Source organism: Micrasema longulum, unplaced genomic scaffold (genome assembly GCF_059751315.1).
Source record: "Micrasema longulum isolate JH-2025_06_02 unplaced genomic scaffold, ASM5975131v1 h1tg001557l, whole genome shotgun sequence".
Taxonomy (NCBI): domain Eukaryota; kingdom Metazoa; phylum Arthropoda; class Insecta; order Trichoptera; family Brachycentridae; genus Micrasema; species Micrasema longulum.
The window spans coordinates 751,261-773,367 of record NW_028278740.1 but is presented as its reverse complement, the minus strand read 5'-3'; the positions used below and the strand labels follow the sequence as shown (position 1 = coordinate 773,367).

General features: G+C 30.2%; 1 protein-coding gene across 2 annotated transcripts in view; it reads left to right on the top strand.

The window, feature by feature from the left end:
• The window catches only part of LOC148274926 (serine protease persephone-like), a 33,733-nt gene extending 12,269 nt beyond the window's left edge, over positions 1-21,464 (top strand). The window contains exons 3-10 of one of the 2 annotated variants that reach the window (XM_088236437.1): positions 585-688; positions 4,102-4,299; positions 6,522-6,613; positions 9,112-9,221; positions 11,929-12,078; positions 15,560-15,672; positions 16,478-16,644; positions 20,583-21,464. In XM_088236437.1, coding sequence (XP_088092563.1) covers positions 585-688; positions 4,102-4,299; positions 6,522-6,613; positions 9,112-9,221; positions 11,929-12,078; positions 15,560-15,672; positions 16,478-16,644; positions 20,583-20,747 — 1,099 coding nt within the window. In that variant the 3' untranslated portion in view covers positions 20,748-21,464. The remainder of the gene's footprint in view (positions 1-584; positions 689-4,101; positions 4,300-6,521; positions 6,614-9,111; positions 9,222-11,928; positions 12,079-15,559; positions 15,673-16,477; positions 16,645-20,582) is intronic. The other variant, XM_088236438.1, reaches the window with a different exon arrangement.
• The last annotated feature ends 643 nt before the right edge of the window (positions 21,465-22,107 follow it).

Sequence of the window (22,107 nt, the reverse complement as noted above, 5' to 3'; positions counted from 1 at the left end):
AAGGACGCAATTAACTCATTAATTGAATCACCGAACGAAACAGTTACAAAAGTATTGTACATTGTAAAAAAAACATTATTTTTGAAGTACTTCTTCGGTAATTCTTATTTATTTTAAATTGAGTTCTTTTTAATTGGTTGACTGTATTTATTTGCCGTATTGGCCGATGACAAATCTTTATTCATGTATCAAACCCTGATTATGGACGCTTCCATGCGATCTAAACGGCGGCATGGCGTTCTAACGACCAACGACACAACACAGAAAAACTCAATTTGCGCTAAAAGGCGATCGTGATTCTTTACAGTTATTTGTATAATCTCATTTTGAAATAAATCAGCACTTTCAAATCTTATTTACATGTGCGCATTTTCACGATGCTGGCAAAAAGGTTTCCGTTGTGTTTTCTTTCCCTGTCGTCTTCTATATCCGCCACAGATGTAAATATTGTTATTCTTTCTGCTTCTAAATAATATTATTTTATGAGATTTGAAATATCACCTTATTAGTTGTGTCCTAAATTTTAAACAGTATGAAATTTCGCCTAATTTAAAAATGTAACCCAATTTTGAAACGTATTTCAGATCAATTCACAGTCGATCGGGGGGGTTACTTTCAGTGAGATGCGGGTTCTCCGAATTAACGGAAGTAGTTTGTTGCAATAAAAACAACAGCACATTAAGTAAAGGTAAACATTTAGGACTTTAATAATCAATCTTGAAATTTCTTTATTACTAACCGTAAAAACTCATTTCTTTGACATTATTATTTTTTATTTAAACCGCAGTTATTTTGGGTAGATTCTCTTTACTCACATTATCACTATATTGTATTCAATTCAATTTTTTTAAATATATGAACGGAAGTGATCTTAATTATTTATTTTAAACTCATCATTTTTTGTTTTATTGACAAACTAATTCATTGATAAAAGGGTTACTTTACTGTATAATAGAATTGAAATTTCTTTGCCATATATGCACTTGAGATATAGTTATTCTTGTCTAGAAATTTTATTTAAATATTATCATGGTTATGGGTTCGAATTCAGTTATGATAGTTGTGATTTATCAAATATATAATTTCAGCCTTTTTTTTTCATTGTAACTGATTCATACTTATGTACATAAATACAAACTATTTTTAACGCGCAAATATGTTTGGATGTTGAAGTAGAAGTGTCTAAAATTGGTAAAACAATAATCATGATAACTTTACTTTTTTTATCCAAAGTATAAATCAAAGAACTACAAACTCAAATACTGTAGTTAAAAATTTAAAAGGTATGCATGAAGTAAAAATATAAAAAAGATTGGAGGTCTGGTATGCGGTTATGGTTTTACATTTTTTTTAAATTAATAGGTACTTTACCATATAAGTTTATACATATTTTTCAGTCAGAAACATTATTTAAAAAAAATAGTAACTTGAAAAAGTATTCATGACACATATAAAACCACACTATGATAAAGATATTGTTGAAAATTACAGCCACGACAGGACGGAAACAGTACTTATTTTGTTTTTGAGAATAGCAAGTATTTAGATATTATTTTTTTTGCACCCTAACGGGACAAGAGGCCCAATTAAGGCGGTGAATTACATTACAGAACGCCCAGGCTTCAGAAGATTCAAATTTAATTTTTGTGTTCTCACCGGGAATCGAACCCGGAACCTTCCGTGTGTGTGTCAAGCTTCTTGACCACTACGCCACGGGAGCCGCCATGAATATATGAATTGTTATAAATTTTCATAAATACGTTTTTTTCTATCACGCCAGAATATAAAAAATTAAAACGGTTTTGTATTTATACGTGAGTGAAAAATAATAATCAAAACCATGAATAGTTAACCTTACAATGCCCAATGTATACAATCTGCTACATACTGATAATCGGTGTATAAAAATAATTTCAAACATGTTTTAGAATTATTATATTGTATTGGGTAAAATTTTTCGATACAATTTGAAACAAAAAGTTAAAGGGTGATTTCTTTGTGTTTTTAAGATTTGAAATTATAATTGTTTCCGAAACTTTCATTATTATATAAAAAGATGTTCATAAAAATTGTTATTTCTTGTTTTCCTTACATTCTTGTATTTTTTATACTTTTTATACTTTTTAATGACCGATGTAGCATATTGTTCACATAAAATGCCAATTGGGCGTATGCATAAATAAATTTAAAAAAACTAAAATATGAAATGAATCCTGAATTTTCTTTCCATTATTTTCCCAATATTTTCACAAAAAAACATACATAAAAAAATGTTTTATTTAGAATTAGAAAAATTGGGCATTGAAAGGTTTAAAAACAGCATAAAACCAAAAACGTAATGAATATTTCGAAAATGCATTGATTGTCTTAGATACTCCTGTTTTTTTAAGTTACTTTCTGTTGTATATTTTTAAATAATCTTTTTAAGTATCCTTGTTGGTTTTTTTATCGTTTTTTTTGCTGTGGATAGTTATAAATTATCACTAGTCAAGGAATATTTAATTTTGTATGTATTTCTTTTCAATGTAATTGATCACTCATAACAAGTAAAATAACAAGCATTTCTTTTTCTTAAAAAAAACGATTAATAGATTTTCAAATACACGAAAAATGGTTATGAAAATATCATCGGGTTTTCGGAATAGGTTGGTAAATTCAAATTTTCAGAGAAATGATATATCTTCATAACGGGCATCAAATGATCTTTGTTTAAAATTTAAATAGAAGTATTTCGCTTGTTATAAATACATCATGTCCAATCAATTTAATCCCAGTCAGTGAAGAATTCACTTCCTTCTCTTCTCAATCCAATGAAGAACATATTATGTACTTCTGGATTACTTTCTTTCAAGCCAAAGATGCTAAGGCTACCAGATTTCAGAGAGCTCCTTCGGGCAGCTTCTCTCGTTTGACAACGAGCAAATTTTCCGTGTATGTGGGCACCGCCAAGGAGACTTATATCCTCAGATGCGGTGTGCGGTATGTGGTGGGCAAGCGCTTATAAATACAAAAACAATGATTTGCAATATTCTATTTTGGTTTTATTTAAATTGTTGATTTGGGATGAGCTTTTTATTTTAAATGTGAAATATCTCACAACTAGCGCAATTTTATTTACTTAATATGTGCCAGAAACCCGACGATATTATTTATATTCATTTTCAAATGTACGTATTCATTAATTACAGCTATTTACTATAAATAAACGACTTTATTAATAATATTAAAATCCCGATATTCTAAAAACATATTTTATGTTAATTCGGGACTTAATACAAACAATAAAGACTTATTATACATATTTCATTATTTTTATAGAGATTATCTTTTTTCATAAAATTTAGGGTTTTATTGGATATTATTCTGATAATAATTAAATTCATATATATGTATAGTATAAATAAATTACATTTTTTTAAATATAATATCAAAATCAAGCACTTTAAGCAAACGTTTTTCTTTCTACCTGTTTTAATATATTATTTTCTTAAAATATTATGAGTTTGTGCAAATTGATACCCTAACTCCATAAAAAAATAACTCAAAATACCTCATTTTGAGTAAACTGCATTTATTTTATTTTATTTTATTTGGAAAGGGGGTGTTTTTTTATCACCTAGCATCGTTTACTCCAAATTTTAAGATTTTGAGTTATTTATCTATAGGACTGGGTTTTTACTGGGATTTCAGTGTTGCCTTATACGTGAAATAATTAAACCAGATGAATCGCTTCACAATAATAAAGGTTTCAGCTCTTTAATTTGACTTAAATCAACAGATGGGAGAGTTGAGGAAATGTGGATGTTTAAACATCGGAAGAATGGTGAATGTGTGTGAATACAGTTTGTAAAGTGGCCACGTGAACCAGCCAATGACATGCCATAAGTCCTGCAAATGCCTAGACTTCCATATTTCCTTCTCTAAAACGTTCTCTTTGTCTGTTTTATTATTTTAATGGTTTGTTGTTGATTATATACAAATAAAGGATACACAGATACCTTTTTTCACATTTTCATATTTTAAAATATTTTTGTATTTTATTGCAGTTTGAGATTTACAATTTTTTTACTTCACTAACCTAGATTGAACTATTTCTTTCAGCTTTCGACGACACTATAATATTTGAAGACAACTTCAATTATAATAGAAACCCGTGGAGCGCGAGAAAACCACCCACCAGAAGACCAACGACAACTACAACATCTGCTCCTGAAGAAACGTTCCTGTTTGGAAATGAAGGAAACGAGGAAAATGTGGAAAATGTGGAAAATAAAGTCACCGAAAGAAAAGCCGCTTTACGTAAGCATTTTAATATATTTAAAGGAATTTTAGCATATGTTGTTCCGCTATTTTTTTTTATTTAAATAATTAAGAATCGTGGTAAATCATCGAATTATTTTTTATGAACCAAAAAAACAAAAATACGTATTTGATTTTAAAAACTTCATATCATTCACTTTTTAATAAATCATTGTGATATTCCTACTAATTTCAATATCATTATACACAGTTACGAAAACTATATCAATCATTTATTTATTTATTTATTTATTTATTTACGGACAAAGTCCATTATAAACATTACAATTAAAAGAAATTTTTACAAAGGAATAAAAAAATATAAGGAACAGAAATAAGCAGCAAAGACAGATGATAGATTTTTTAGATTAAGTAAAAAGCATAGGCTAACTATACAGATTCTTTAGCTGATTTGTAAAGAAAGACATCCTTACACCATAATAATCAAGATCTTGATGATCGTTCACCCGCCTGATCATTCTGGGCAAAGGCGACTGTGCACCATAATTGGTCCTGTAGTGACCGAGGAAAAGCATTTCATTATTTCTTAGTCTACGGGTGGGAACGTTAAAAAGAATCTTTTGCAAAATTTCAGGGGCATCAATGAGACAGTTCATAATTTTATACATGCAGATTATATCTGCAATGCATCTGCGTTTTTCAAGACTTGATATGCTTAAAAACCTCTCCATATGAGAATATGAATAGTCTCCTCTTTCCAATCCCATCTTCCATGCAATTTTTCTTATAAAACGATGTTGAACTGATTCAAGGCGCTTGATATGAACAGCATAATGAGGGGACCAGATTACAGATGCATATTCAAGAATAGGGCGAACTAAAGAGCAATAAAGTGTTTTAAGTGTAAGCATACTTTGGAAATCAGACGTAGTTCTATTAATAAAGCCTAAAATTTTTAAGGATCTGTTTACTATATTATCAAAGTGTTCCAGAAAAGTTAGTTTATTATCTAGGATCACTCCAAGATCTCTTATAGAGGTGACAATCGAAAGAACTTGGCCATTAAGTTTATAATCAAAAATAAAAGGATGTTTACATTTATGGTATGAAATAATTTTGCATTTATCGATGTTAAGTTCCATGTTATTAGTTTTGCACCAAGTATGAAATGCATTTATGTCTTCTTGGAGTCTGACACAGTCATCAGTCATTCTATTGTGTTCGTCAAACATATACGACATTCAAATAGTCTAATGATATAAAGTACCTAGATAGTCATATGAAATGGAAATCACAAATAAATGTTATGGTAAAAAGAGTTCAACATTCTGTTTGTAAAAAATATAAAAACTGTCTACTACGCAATCACACAGTCTATTCTGCAGTATGGAATCATAGGATGAGATGGAGCTAACAAGACAAATTTGTGTCCACTTATGACTGCCCAAAAAACAATCGCTAAAATTCTATTTAAAAAACCTAGAAACTACCCTTGAAATGTAATTTTTAAAGAACTAGATATACCTTCAATTGATAACATATTTTTTTAAAACATATTTCATAAGAAAAAAAAAACATTAATTAACAAAATTCTCGAAACCCAAGATTTCCAAATAATTAACCTTTACACATATGTAACACAACGACGGCTTTATATCATTATTCACGTGTTGGTAAAAAAAGCTTTAATAATCTTCCGGAAATCGTATTATCGATAGCAAATATTAAAACATTTAAATCTAAATTACAAAAATACACGAGATCCACCCTATCATGAACTCCATACAGTAGAAAATTGTGTATATTTTAGAATATTATACAAATTTGAAGGAATCTGTTCCAAATAGTAAAAATAAAATATACAAATATATATGTATATATATACATACAAAAAATATTGTAAAACGAACTCCCTCTCTAAACACGAGTTTTCACTTTATCAAATGTAACGTTATTAACTATGTATGTACAAAACATTTATAACTTTATACTTACTTTGTCAAAAAAAAAAATTCAGTAAACGAAAAAATATATATTTATATAATCCCAATGGGCAATTTTTCTACAAAAAGCAAATAACAGTATTTTAAAATAACAGTATTTTAAAATAATTTATATTTATAGGGTTTGAAATCAAACTCATTATAAACATAAATAAATATTAATGAAGTGGAGAAAAAACATTGGAAATCCCGTTTATTATAACCGTTTTTATAAAACGCGATTTCCGTTTATATTTCATATGTAAACCGTTTTTTCAGAATGCAAAAGCTACATAGAAACGAAGTATCCAACTGTAGAACCACATATTTTATACGGGGAAGAAGTTGTTTCGGGCGATTTACCACAAATGGTAAGAATTTGTTCGTTGTGTTAATATTTTTTTATCGTTTTTTAAAATTATTATTATACTACATAAAAAAAAAATATATAAAAAAAATATTTTTATAATCTTGCATATAATCAATACCAGATAAATCATAACATTTTTTTTATTTACAAAACTAATTTCATAATAATTGGTTCCATAAAAAAAGGATGTAATCTGTCGTCGTTTAACTATTTGAGACACAGAATTTCATATTAATAAAAATAATAAATAACTACAATTCCATTGATTGAAAAAACGAATCAATTTTTAAAAATGGAAAACGCTTTTCCAGGTAGTATAAATTTGACAACCACTATCCCAGTGGAAGTAAACAAATTTAATAAAAGGTCATAGTCCGAGATTAGTGACTTATGTTAGTGAAAATGTAATATCTATATTGTGTTACCCAGGTTGTAATTAATATTTACCACGGTTCTAGTATCAAACAAAAAAATACATTAAATAATAATTATGTGGTTCGTTTTTAATACCACTGTGCTTCAAAGAGCAGCAAAGCACTTTTTTCGTTGGTAAACGTATTTGGCATTAAGCGACGTGACGTGACGCCCGTCCGACTTCAATGTGTATCTCAAACTTATTTTTTTAAGGCTAAGTTTGCGTTGGCAGAAAATAATATTATTAAAATTTGAATCTCTTGTTTTTTTTTAAAAACAATTTTTTTTTTTTTAAATATTTTTTTATATTATAATTAATTTTATAATAAACAATGTCTACTAAGTTCCCTCAATAGTGTTTACTAGGTTCACTCGATACAAATTTTTAAGAAAATCACGCCCGGCAAAATCAATGAAAATTAATAATCATTAAGTAAATGACAGAACAAATAAACACATTTTTTTATTGAGTATAGGTATAATGTTCTTCGTAATATTATGTATTAAGAGGAAATATGATCTGACTTTTCTTTATTCAAACGTATTCCCGTGTTTTCTCCCTGGATTATGACACTAGAGCAATGATTTTTTACACAATATGGAAATATGGCATTGGTGTGTCTTTATATGTTTGCTTTTTTGATAAATTGTTTTTTTTATGGGAGCTAGGACCATCTAAAAACCCATATTAGCGCTCGGTTTTATCTGGGAGGAGGAGGGAGAACTATATTTCAAACAGAGATGACCAATCTTTTTAAGAATTTTAAATTTTACCTTTGACAAATCTCGCCCACATCTTTTAACTATCTAATGTAACTTATTTTTCATATTTATCATAAAACACATTGTGAAAGAATATGATTTTTAAAAATATCAGTCAAATTTAAGTATTCTTAAAATGTGTAATAAAATAATTATTAGCAGAGATCACATTCATTTAATTAATGTACGTATTGCAAGTACCGATTTGTGTTCCTATGGCTAGTGGTGCGGACTCACGAATCAGAGGTCCGAGATTCGAACCTAATTCTGCCATAAATTGATTCCCATTTTCAAAAAGTAAGATATTTACAACTCGTTGAAAATGGCCCCCAAAACTGAAATATTTAGTTGAATCGCAAGAATGCAAATATATACATTTTTTAAATTTATTTTCTTTTATTGAAAATAAAGATGTATATTTATTTTTAAAACGGGGAAGCAGGCAGTAAAATACTTTTAAAAAAAAATATTGATTTATTTATTTTTAAAATATGTATGTAAATAGATAAATGGATTTCTTGTTTTAATGGTAATGACATAGGAATTAGATATTTGCGGTACATTTGTTATTTATTGGTGTACATTTATTATTTAATTTTCAATCTGGAATTAGGGCACTTGTAGACATGTTCTTATGTGTGCTCTTGCAATAATACTGTATACACAATACACATGTAGCTCATTTATAAATAATTTTATATGTATTATTTCTTTACTTTAAGTTGAAAAATCTATCAAAATGAATAAAAATGTTTTATTTAAGTAAATGATATTTACGAAAAAAATAACGATAAAAAATATTATTTACTGCCTTAAAACGGGGAAGCTATCCCTGGCTAGGCAATTTAGATGATTCACCAGCTAAAACCAAAAATACGTATGCTAACTTTTACTACTCAATTAATCTATTGGATAAATTAGTCAATGTAAAATTGCTGTAATTAATATGTTAATATGTAACAATGAAATAAAATGAACAAAATTTTAAAAAAAAAAATATGTAAACAACAGTATTTTGAGTATGTCCAAATGTTTGTAAATACAAATTTCCAAGAATCTAGTCTTGGCTACAAACATTTGGACATACTTAAAATAAATAAACTGGTAGAAGAAGAATTCTAAAAATTGAAATGTGTTTTCAGGCGTTACCTAGTGGGTAGGTGAAACAATTCACACATATACAGAAAGGGGAATGTTACAGTGTGTAAATTGGCCACTTAAACCAGGCATTAACAGGTCACAAACCTTGTAAATGCCTAGACTTCCATATTCCTCATTTCTTCTCTTTGCAATATATTTCAATGTACGTTTTTGTATTTCCAGGCAGCTATTGGGTACATGAAGCCAGCAGGACTAGAGTTTGATTGCGGAGGAACACTCATATCTGACAGATTTGTTTTAACAGCAGCTCATTGTATACTAAATAAAAACGGGTAAAAGTTTTAAGAATAAAAAATACTGATTCCCTAATCTTTTATACATGCGTATTATTATTTTTACATTAGTGGACTATTTTTTTTAATGTGGGAGTTGCATTTATATTTACCTTGCATGTATAAGGTTTATATTCTTAAAAAATGATTTTTCTGCTTTTAATTGGTTTTTATTTTATATGTAAGTGTTGGAATCAGGAGGAATATTCTATAGTAGGTCAATGAAAAATTTCAGTGGTTAAAAAAAATATTTTTAATAGACTATTAGGTACTCACGAAGCCAATGAATAAAAAAATACGTATCGTATTATCAGCGCTTTGAATTTTTTAAGTTTTGCAAATAAACAAACAAACCATCACGCCGTTTCCCCGTAAGGGTAGGCAAAGAGGATAGAACTCCACATCACTTTATATTTGCATACAGATCTCGCTTTCTCTACATTCATAAATCTTAACGTGCACACGCGCCGATTATTCTGACTTTTAACATGTCCATCTTCAAGTATTTGTTGGATTTAGTCATGCCATGTCTTTTTCGGTCTTCCTCTATTTCTGTATCCATCGACATTCTTATTGTAAATATTTTTAACCGTTATTTTGCTCTCCATTCGCTCTAAATTTCCAAACCAACGCAGAGCTCTTTTCTTGGTCTTGTCGATAATACTTACCGCCTTACATAATGTACGGATCTCAACATTTGTGCATCTATCGTACATAGTTTTACCACACATTCATCCGAGAGATCGCATTTCATCATCATCATTCAGCCTACTTTCATCCCTGTTTTTTCCGTCCGTTTTTAAGTCCGTACCTTGCTCAGTTTTGAATTTCTGAAATTACCCCGCATGTGACGTCAGAGGTTCTCTTCCGCTTATTCTCCGCCAGTTCTGCAGATTCATTCATTTACGGAAAGTAAGCCGGATATCTTTCTCTTAGCATTGGTTAATTAATATGAACTAGTGACGTCCTTAGAGTAATGCAACAAAAAAAATAGAAGAAATCGCAATATACTGCGCAAATATCGCGAGCAGCTTTAGCAGCTTTATTTCCTCGATTGAACGCGAACAGAAGGAGGTATCTAAAATGCTCACTATTGTCTTCTTCACATCCCATTTTGAAAGCTTGTTATCAAATTAAATAATATGCGTAACGTATACACAATATCTTGTGGAGCAAAAAATTTTCTTCTTTCTTTTGGTGCTCATTTTTAAATTTGGAAAAAAACGGACACAACTTATGTTAACACCTAATATATTAACAAACGGAACAAGCGATATGTGTATATGAATCAAAGACTTTTTTCAAAGAAAAGAGAAATTTCTTAAAGATCTCAAAATAGATTTTTAAAATAGCTTATTCACTTAATGTAAGACTTCGTAAGATTCTGAAAATTGATCCCAATAAGTTTGAAAAAATCGTCCTGAATTATTCATAAAATCTCAAATGTTAGTTACACTTAAAAATATTTTATTTTCTTCAATTTTTTTTAGATAATTTCCCGATATTATTTATTTCAACCAGAATCTTTACGACTGTTATTGATTCGATAGCTTATCTAAAGTAAAAATCCTGTAAAATAAAATCGAGTAGATATTAGTCCATCTCTCGTAATGTTTGGTGCTTTAGCTTGCCGTGCTTGAGGTTCTAGGTTTAATTCCTGGCAATTTTAACATTAAATATCAATTTAGGTGGTGGTTTTCACTGTACTTGAAAAGTAAGATTCATCATATTGTCTTCATGTATGAAATGACAAAGGCGCCTTGCATCGGTGCACTACTGGGTGCTGATATGAAATGATCATGATGATTTATTTATATGTATTGATACAGAATGTCATAATGGGCCTTACTTCTAAACCTGGTATAAAGTGACGCCTAGGCGTAGCGATAGAATAAAGATGGGAATACCTTTCTTATTCTATCACTATGATAAGGATAGTATTCTCATCCTTGTTTTGCATCACAACAGACCAGGGGCCCAATAACAGTGGTGAATTACGGCACAAAACGCTCAGGCTTGAGAAAAATCTCTTTATTATTTTTTGTGTTCTCACCGGGAATCAAACACGGAACCTTCCCTGCAGTCAAGTGCTCAACCATTACACCACAGAGGCCGCCATTCTACCACTATTCCTAAGCGTAACTGTATCCCAGGGTTATTAGTATGGCCTAATGTGATCATAATGCACAAATCTTCTCTATGTATTTATTATATTACGATTACGATGTCTAACAATAAAAACATGACTGCTTTTGTGTTCATGTCTCGACTAGCTGGAAATAAAATGAGTTTAAAAGTAAAATTATTTATTTATTGACACGCGTTGGTTGGTAAAATGATTAAGATTAAGTGTGCAAGAAAAGTTTTTTGGTTGTGATATATTTATTTATGAAGATGTAAAACATGCTTTGTTTCTTGTTTGTTCTAAATATGTGCTTTCTAAAAAAAATATTATATTATTTAAGTCCCGAATTGAGTTGTAGTAACTCCCGGGAATGTGATTCATTCGTATTATACTTTGTATTTACATGAATCATAAATTAAAAAAATAAATAAATAACTTAATTGCACAGATTAAGGAGAATATAGATAGCTGAATTGAAACAAATGAATAAGGTACTTCATGTCGGCGAAATAATTTTATAATGAAAATTATCCGTGTGTAAGATTGAAATAACAATTTTTTAATTTATTTTTATGTTCACAGAATACAACCGACCTTAGTAAGACTTGGAACTATTAAACTCACCGGTACATTTGACACATCTGAAACAGATTTCGCAGTGAAAAAGGAAGACATATTTGTTCATCCCAAATACAACAGATTGAAAAAACAACAAGATATTGCACTTATTAGGTAAATGTTTGATGAGATTGTTATCATTTTCATACATGCGTTTATTATTTCTCATCCCAAATAAAAATAAAAAAATAGTAAAATATTAGAATATTACACAATACGCATTTTTTTTGTTTGGAATAATATTTTTTAAAAAATATTTAGAAAAAACAACAGTTGCATTATAAGAATATAAAATATAAAAAATAGCAGATTCAGTTAAAGTTTTTCACAAATATTATGAGAAAACATGTTACACAAGAAAGAAAAAAAAAATTTTATACATATAAGACAAGATAAAAAAAGAGCACGTAAGAAAGTTAAGGGATGAAGAAATAGAGTAGAGGAGTGGAGGAGAGGGATATTCATAATTTAGTTGACCGATCCAAAATATATTTTTAATTATAACAATAAAAAAATCTATCGGTTTCAAAGCTACACAAGTTTCTTTATCGAGACATAATTTGCTAATGAATTTAATCCTATTTTATTTAAACAGTGTCTACTAAATATTGAATCTAAACGAATGGAGCTAATAAATAAGTCAAGTATTTTTGTCATGCTGTTCTTGTAAAATTTATTTTAAAGGTGTTTTTAATAGGTCAACTTATTCCAAAAAGGACTACTCACGAACAGTGCCTTTTTTTGTTAACTAGTCACTCATTTTTTTTATTTATTTTGTAAATTCATTGTTTTTTTTAGCTAAAATATATTGAAAATTCTTATCTGTCAACTTTAGGAAAGTGCATTAAACAATTCAGCAGAAAATGATATTTGCATCATTTAACGAAAATTGTCTTAAAGGTATATAAGCACGTGTATTATTTCTTGGCCTTATTATGAGATACTAATCATGTCCTCGAGCACGGCCCCGATTACAATGGGAAGTTAACAGAGTTATCTTCGACTGTCTATAAAAAAAAAACGATATTTGTGTACGAAAATTAGTATATTTGCACGAACATTAAAAGTATCTTCGTCGGTAACCTATAATTAAACATGTGAAGACCTGTAATAAAATTGGGCCTAAGCACCAGAAAAGTGAAAAAAAGTTACAAGGGTTTAAAGATATACTCAGTTTTTTTGGTATACAGCATATATTTTTTAATTCTTTAAAATGTGTACAAATGTGTAAGAAATAAGTTTAGTGAAAAATATATAGTAAAATATTATTTTAAAAGGGTATAAAATAACAAAGTAATTGAGAAGGCCTTAAGACCAACTGCTATTTCATTAGTCAGGCCTAAGTGCCTAACGTAAAAACATAAAATAGGGCCTATCACCAACATCCATTAAAATGTCTGATTTTTAATTCAAGGATGCGTAAAACTAATAATTTTGAACAAAAAAATACATCATTTATAATGTAGGTATGTAAATTAAAAATAATAATTTTTAATCAATGGAAAAAGATATCTATCATAACTCTCTACTGGAAAAGATTTTTGTAGAAATTTTTGTGTTCTTCAGAAGGCATATACTCGATCATGATGAGTAAATCTTTTTTTTTTCGTCCGTGATCCGGCTTTGGTAATCTAATTGGCGTAGTTGGTCGGTTTTTATATCGCCAATTAATTTATTTATTTTTAAATTTAATTAATTTATTACTTGTCTTAGCTCGTGAATAGTGGCTTTCTTGTCGTGGAAACAGTTTAACATGCCCGATGACTTGGTTTTCGTCTTCAAGATCGAATTTTAGATATTTTTTCTTATTACCCCTTTTTCGGTGAGGGTAGTCTCTCCGCGTTTTTTTCTCTATTAGTAGGACTCGAATACCTTAATACTTACTCCAAATATATCAATAAAAGTGGCACGACAGACATTGACTACATAACCATTGTCATTAGGGACAGTGTAATAAACAGTACACTGCCTTTTGCTTTCTGATGGGTTTTTGTATTTCCCATTTCTCCGTCTTTTAATGTTTGAAATATGGAATAATCCCATTAAATATGCACTTTGCTTCAACCAGTCACCTGTTTCGTAAAATTATTTATGCAACTGCAGTTTTTGATCATAAAGAAGACTTTTACAGTCATTCTGGCACTTGCAAGTGAACTGAAAAAAAAGTCAACTTTACGGAGGACTGTCAAAAATAACCCTAAATGCAATACTACAAATTATTTACCTGGGTGAATATGTATTTCACTTTTGACATTTCGAAAAGCCGTATTTTTATCGCTTTCTTGCCAAAAAATAAATATTCACACACCTATCTGATAATTTCGCAGGAGTAATTAGGAAAATGCCCAATGTTTCTTGTAAATTCATCTATAAAGCTATTAATCTTCCAAATTATATATGAAATACATACTAAATTATACATGAATTTTAGTTAAAACGTTTGAATAAAATTTGTAAAATTTGGTATAACGGGGTCAATTTAGCACTTATTACAGCTATAAATATAGAAAAATACTTTTAAAATCTCAGAATAAATAAGGCAAAATATCATGCAAATGAACATAAAATACTCCGCTATTCTTAAAACTTTAGTAATTCACTCAAAGATTGTATTTTAAGCCGATATTTTTCCATACTAAAATAATTGAAATATCAGACGCCGTGCAATTCGAAAACGAAATTCGCCGACAATTATTTGGAATTCCCAATACAAACATAAAATTTTTGACAGCCGGTTCTTTATTTAAAAAATGGCAGAAAATATCACTCACTATTTGGTGATCGTGTTCACTCGATTTCTCCTCCCAGGCTACGTGCTTTGACCCCTGTGCACCTCAGACATCGTTTGCACATCCCTAGATTCTGAACGCTAGTTAAAACTTATCAAAAATTTGTCAAAACAGATTTTTAAAAACAAATCGGCTTACCGAAGTATTCGGAGGACTTATTGCTGGTACAATCACATTTTTAGTAGAACAATATTGTTTCCCTTGGGCTTTTAACTTTTTATTTTCACTTAACTTATTAAAACCACTTCTTTTCCGCTTTGTTGTAAAAGGCGTATCCGGATCACAAGTCTCGCGTCCAGCCATTTTGTATGAAATGCTTAGCGCTGCGATTAATCACGTAGGCCCTTATATGCGTTAATGGGTATTGTACTTAGGCTCCATCCCATATACATGACTTCAGATTGATATAAAATATTTTTTTCTGGTACATAAGTTCTAATTTGTGTTATTGGCGTAGGCATATAGAACATTTCCTCATACTCAACGTCATTTTTTATTTTTTGGTATTTAAGCCCTTTTTTATTACAGGTCTTCATGTATAGATGAAAAAATTGTATGCAAATTAATTTTCATGCAGAAAACTTAATTAAACTTTGTAGATAAAATTGAAGATAAATGTAAACTTCCCATTGAATCGGGGCACAGGGAGGTGATGATATTTATCTCTAAATCTGACTACTAAAATCATTTTGGCGTACTTTAGGCGCACTTGAGGCCTATCTCAGGCACATCGCTTTTAAATAATTTAATTTTTTTATTATGTAGCTACCTGCATACTCAATTTTTTAATGTGAATGTTTTTTAAGGTTAGACAGAGCTGTTTCATTTACAAAAGTGATATATCCAGCTTGTATCAATACTGACGAAGACGACCCTACAGATGCTCTGTACATTGCTGGTTGGGGAGGAACCGAGAATGGTATATACTATGCAATACTTAGCTTCTTTTCACTATTGCTTACAACTGAATGAATTCGATCATAAAATATTGACTAAAAAATACGTATATAAATACGTATAACTCACAAACACTGCACAATTTTTTTGGAATCTTTTACATGCGAATGCAAAAAAAATTGACACGCCTAATTCATCTACATTCCGATCGAATACTGTCAAAATCTAAAAAAGGTCTCTAACAACTTTATTTATTTAAATTAACATATTTAAAGTAAAAATTACATTTAAAAAATATATCCTTACAAACTCACCAAGCCAATTGATATGACATTTCAGTGGAGTCTTATCTAGCTCATGGAGCAAAAAAAATAAAAAAGACATAAGAATATTCGATAAAAGAAAAAATATAATAGTTACATTTTAACCAAAATGACAAGTTCGCCGTAGCCGATCAAATAATTATTTTTCTTATTTGAATTGGCGTGTCCATAACAGATACGTAAAGCATATTTATTGTAAATTCCAGTAAACTACATAACTTTTTAACTGTATCATTGCGGCCTCCATGATGTGGTAAGGTTTCGGGTTCGATTCCCGGTGAGAGCACAAAAGTTATGTTTCTCAAGCATAGGTATTCTGTGCTGTAATTCATCACCATAATTGGGCCTCCTGGTTTGTCGTGGTAAAAAAAATGAGTTCAAATTTGTAAAATTACTCGGAGTTACATGATTGTTCCTTTCAAATACATTTCTAAAAGCAATTGAAACAAAATTAACTTATCGTACATATTATAGTAAATTAATAAAGATATGTTTTTTTTCCAGCCGATCGCAGTCAAACATTGCTGAAGGCGAATGTATCCAGCGTTCCTCTACAGCTTTGTAATCAGGCATTCACAGGAGTTGCTTTTTTCAGAAACCACTATCCTAGTGGATACCTTTCCTCACAAATATGCGCTAAGGACCTGCTTAATACTACTGACACATGCCCGGTAGGTAAATCTCTTATTTCTAACAATATGCATTTGTCGAACACAGAGACAGGCGCTGTATCATCGTAGAGTATCATCATTATTCCATTTCTACACCTAGTGGTGCATAGGGCACTGAATTAGTTCACTTAATGCAGAGTACATCGAAAACCTGTTACGCGAAGGTTGGGTGATCAGCCTTATGCTTCAGGTGCCAGTTCAGGGAGATGAAATATTGCAGTGTAGATTAATAGTCATGAAATAAATAGTAGTTTGGCCGGATATCCCGCTCATTGTGTAACAAAACATTTAAAACACCCAAGTTCTCGAATCTATCTTATACAAAAATTTTAATGTCCACAAAATACTATATCGCTCACTTTTTCATCTTCTTTTAGAATATGCATCCGTGATCTCCCTTCTATGTAGGCCGGATAAATCATATCGAATCGGCATAATGTCGTTTGCTAAGAAAAGTAGCGTGGATGATTGGCCTCGAGAGGGGAGACTACACTTACGGAGAAATGGAGTCAATGTTAAAAATTTAAGTCTACAAAAACGTAGAAATAACATTGACTCCGTAATTATGTTTAATTTACTGAATGGCTTAATTGATGTACCATCGTTACTGGAACAAGTGGCATTCAATGTTCTAATCCGCTGGTTGCGAAATAATAATGTGCTGTTCCTTGATCAATACAGAACAAACTATGGCTTGCATGCATCAATGTTCCGATTGTGTCGTATTGTAAACTCGAGATAAAATCTGGACTTTTTTGTTGTAAGTCTTTATAAATTTAAAAAATCACTAAGATAGACCGGATCTTGTCTTGAGGTAGTATTTTTTTTTGTCCTAGCTTAAACTTTATTAAATTGTATTTTATTTTATTAGTACTTGTACTTATTATAAGAAATTGTATTTACCATCTTTAGAGTGGACTGCATAAGTCCGTCAAATAAATAAATAAATAAAATAAAAAGCAGGTAAAACATTTTCATGATATTTTTAATGATCACAAAATATGGTTATAAGCTAATTAAATAAATAATAAAGAAGTTCAATTTTCTTGTTAATAGACTAAGCCAAATTTTTTTCTTTAATGTATCTTATTATTAGCGCTATGATTTTTTTAATGTTTTGTAATCCTGAAATTACTCCGCGTGTGACGTCTCAAGTTCTCTCCACTTCTTCTCGGTCAGTTCTGCGGATTAGTCCGTTGACTTACCGTAAACCGAAAATCTTTCACAACTATGTTATTATTGGTTGATTCATATGAACTAGTGACGTCATTCGTTTCGGTCGGTTCGTTTTGACATCATTCTTTTTATACACTTTCAAGAAACTTTGCCGTACAATTTGATGCCCTAATTTTTACCACGCGTAAGAAAACATTTAATATCAAATTTCCAGTCAGGCAGAACTTCTTTATTTGAATGGTTTCGGGTAGTTTCAGCCCTTTTGTTTTATTGTTTACGCAAAAACATTTTTAATTTTAAAAAATAATTTAGAAAAACATTTTTTATTTGCGGGTTAATTTTTTTTCAAGAGTGTATGTACTCATATACCGAACACTGGCATAAGTTTTTATGAAAGAAGTCAAATTTTCAAATAATGAGGATTACTTCCTTTTTCTAAAATACTGTCTATACCAATAAATCGAATTGGTGCTAACTTCATGAAATTTTTTAAGTAAAATTATTTATTTATTTATATACGGCATTTTTGCCATTTACATATATGTAGTATAAAGAGTGCTTAAAAATAAAAATATAAAAAAATCGACTATGAAATACTAATATACTCGTACTGTACACATTATTAATTACTTGAAATACATATATATTTTAAAGAAACTATACAATAACAAAATACATTAATCAATCAAATTTTAACTATTCCAACCTAATCTTCTGAAGATGGTTTGCTCTGTTTGATAAAAATATGTTGGTCACTTTATTTTTTAAGTGAAGCAGAGATAAACTAAATATATCAAAATATGATGCATATTCATTCCCGGTATACTGTAATCTAACAAAAGGTGAGTTATATTGATCTACCGTTCGAGAATTTTGACAATAAAATATTGTAGATGTTAATATTGATTATGCGCCGGATACTAACCTACTATCCTATATCCGGCCGGATATTGAGCTTCTATCCAGTATCCAGCCGTATGGTAAAATTAGGTCAGATACCGGATAGTTACCATATATCTGTTTCATCTCTAGTGTAGAATCACTTGTTTAATCAATATTTAATATTGATCTTCCCAGGAAACGAACTCGGGACCTCAAGCATGGTAAACGAACGCACTAACCACTATACTAGGAGGCGGACTTATCTCCAATTGATTTCCTTATTCAGAATTATTACCTGAATGCACACCCATCGAGTCAAAAACATTTGTCCAGGATTCTGGATCTTTTTTAAAAAAAAATTATATAGGAGTTGCTTTATTATTTACCTTGCTTATAATATACAAGGTTTTTATTTAAAAAAAGTGGATTTTTCTGCTATTAAATATCTTAAAATTTATCTAAACTATTGGGATCAGGAGGGATATATTAATGTGGGCTAATCAGGAACTTCTCAGCATTTGCTCACGTGGAGAGGAAACCACTTAAAACTCTTCAGGAGAAGCCGGCCTGTTGGCAGTAGTCAACAGGCCTTCCGTTCCACTAGAGGAGTGTTCGGCATTTTGTTCCCTACTTTGGTTTATTTTACCAATTTCCTGCGCTATATGTATCATGTATAATATGATGATAGGATTCTGGATCTGTTTCACATACAGAACTGTATTCTCCATCCGCTTAGACACAAATAATAAAAAATATAGTGGCGGCCTCCGTGGTGTAGTGGCCAAGATATTCGACTCACGCACAGAAGGTTCTGGGTTCGATTCCCGGTGAGAACACGAAAAATATTTTTTTTTTCAATTCTGGGTGTTCTGTGTGGAAACAATATTTTTTATAAAATTTATAAATGAAGCACTAATTTTATGGCTATCATTATTATTATAATAATAATAAAACAACTTTGTTTGAGCCACTTTTTTTCTACCCACCAGTTTCAAAGCTACACAAGCTTCTTTATCAGGGTATAATTTACTAATGAATCTTATCCTATTTTATTTTAACAGTATTTACTTAATAACAAATCTAAACATATGGAGCCAATAAGTATTGTTGTCATGTTCTTCTTGTAAAGATGGAAGGTGTGGAGTAAGGGGATTTTATCTTTAAAACTAAACAGGAGCGGACCAAAGGAAATATTGTTTATTTGTTTTTTTTAAATAATTATTTATCGCTTTTTAATTTCTTAGTTGTCTAATTTTAATAATTAATTTTTAACATGAAAACATTTTAATCCAGTATCTTTGTTAAAACTGTGGAATCATCTCCCATCCACCATCAAAAATGTTACTACAGTATCTCTGTTTAAATCACGTATGAAGAAACATCTCCTTTCTCTTCTTTAATGTCTCCTCCTTTCCTCTTTCCTCTTTTTTCCTTCTTCCCATTGAGTAATAGTATTGATTTAATGTAATTTATAAGCAAATACAGTTATTCCTTTTTTTATATATCTTTAGCTTTTTTTTTTTTTTTTCTATTGAATATGTTTGGTAACTTGAATTATAAAAATAAAACTTTATTTCATTGTTTGGTTGGTTGGTTGGAAGAAAATACCATTTGGCAATAAGCCCGACAATGTACAATTAACATTATGTAAAAAATGTTTTTTTTTTAAACTGTCCTGATCTTTTGTGGTGTAAATAGAAACACAAAATTTAATTATATACTTTTTAATTCTCTACGCAGGGATATATAATTGGCATTTAAATCAATATACAAAGCAAAAAAATTAAATTGATGAAAAACAGAGAAAAATAAGAAGAATCATTGCATTAAAACAAATGCTCCAAGTTTTTTAAAATTATAAATAAATGTTTATTTTCCAGGGTGACTCCGGCGGGCCTCTTTTGCAGCCCCTGGCGGGGGCGGAGGCCATGTACAAGGTGGTCGGAATAACTTCCTTCGGGAAGAAGTGTGGAACAAACTCTCCTGGAATCTACACCCGCGTATCCAGTTACCTAGACTGGATAGAGGGACTCGTGTGGCCATAGAAATCTCCTTAGACTGGATCTAATCTTAATTTCATAACGATATTTGAGAAGATAATATTGAGTGCTGTAGTCTACGGGACGTAACTTATAAAACATGAAAGTCTAAGGCTAACGGAAATTTGATTTTAAATATTATTTACTGGGCATTATTTTAATACGAACATTTGTGAGGAAGTTCAGTATATTTTTATTTGTTCAAAAAATATTTGTTTCATTTTTATGTATCGTACTATCATAGCTATGAGAAGTCGGCGATTTTTGTGAAATCCTTGGCCTGGATCCTTAAATACTCCCGCCACAAGTGATAACAATTGTATAGGCTCGATAAATATTTTCAAATCATAATAAAACTCTTAAATTCTTGATACAATATATTAGAGAGTTCGATACAGTGATGATAGCAAGGACGTGTGACGTGTGACCGACTAGGAAGGCAAAACCCGAATGACACGAGAGCTCGGCCGCCCCGCAGTGCTCTCACTTTATTCTTACATATGCGTATAGCTATGTTAGTGCCCATACATTAACATTTTATAATGCATAGTTTTCCTGACATTTAAAAGTAGAACCTCGTACCCCAAAACACGCTTAACATCGAAAAACATAGCTACCCGGAAACCGTAAATCTATAACGATGGTATAATAGATTAAAGCCGGTTCATTATTATAAGAACTTCCAAATAAACAAATCAACCACGTGATACCCGACGGAGAAAAGCCTATTTCACACATATCACCTTAATCTAAACGGCACGCTAAAATTATAGATTTAAATTTATTAGATTCGTTAGTACCCTATTTAAATTTGATAATATTTTTTATAAAACTCCTTAGTTAATGACTTTAACAAAAATATTAATAAAAACGCCTCGGTTAATATACAGTTTTTTTCAAAATTAGAAATATTAGTGTTCTGATAATTTACCCAAATATTTCCATTTTGGTGACTATTTTCAACGAGTTGTAAACAACTCAATTTTATAAATATATATTGAAATATTGTGTTTTAAAACATTTTTTTTGAAAAACAAATATTAGCGTTCTTGTAATTTACCCAAATATTTCAATTTTGGCGGCCATTTTCAACGAGTTGTAAATCATCTACTATAAGAAAATAAAAATCAAGTTGGGGTAGAGTGGGGTTCGAACTTCGGACCTCTAAACCATGAGTCATATAGCTAAGGGACCATACTAGCTAAGGGACCACAACCTGATTAAAAAAATATAGTAAAACTTAGCAAAAGAGATTTTCAAGATAATTTTATCAAAATCATTTTTTAAATTTACCGAGACTCTCAGGTAAAAATCCTGCAAAAGGAAATCGACTGGAGTTAGTCGGTCAAATGGTGTACTGGTTATT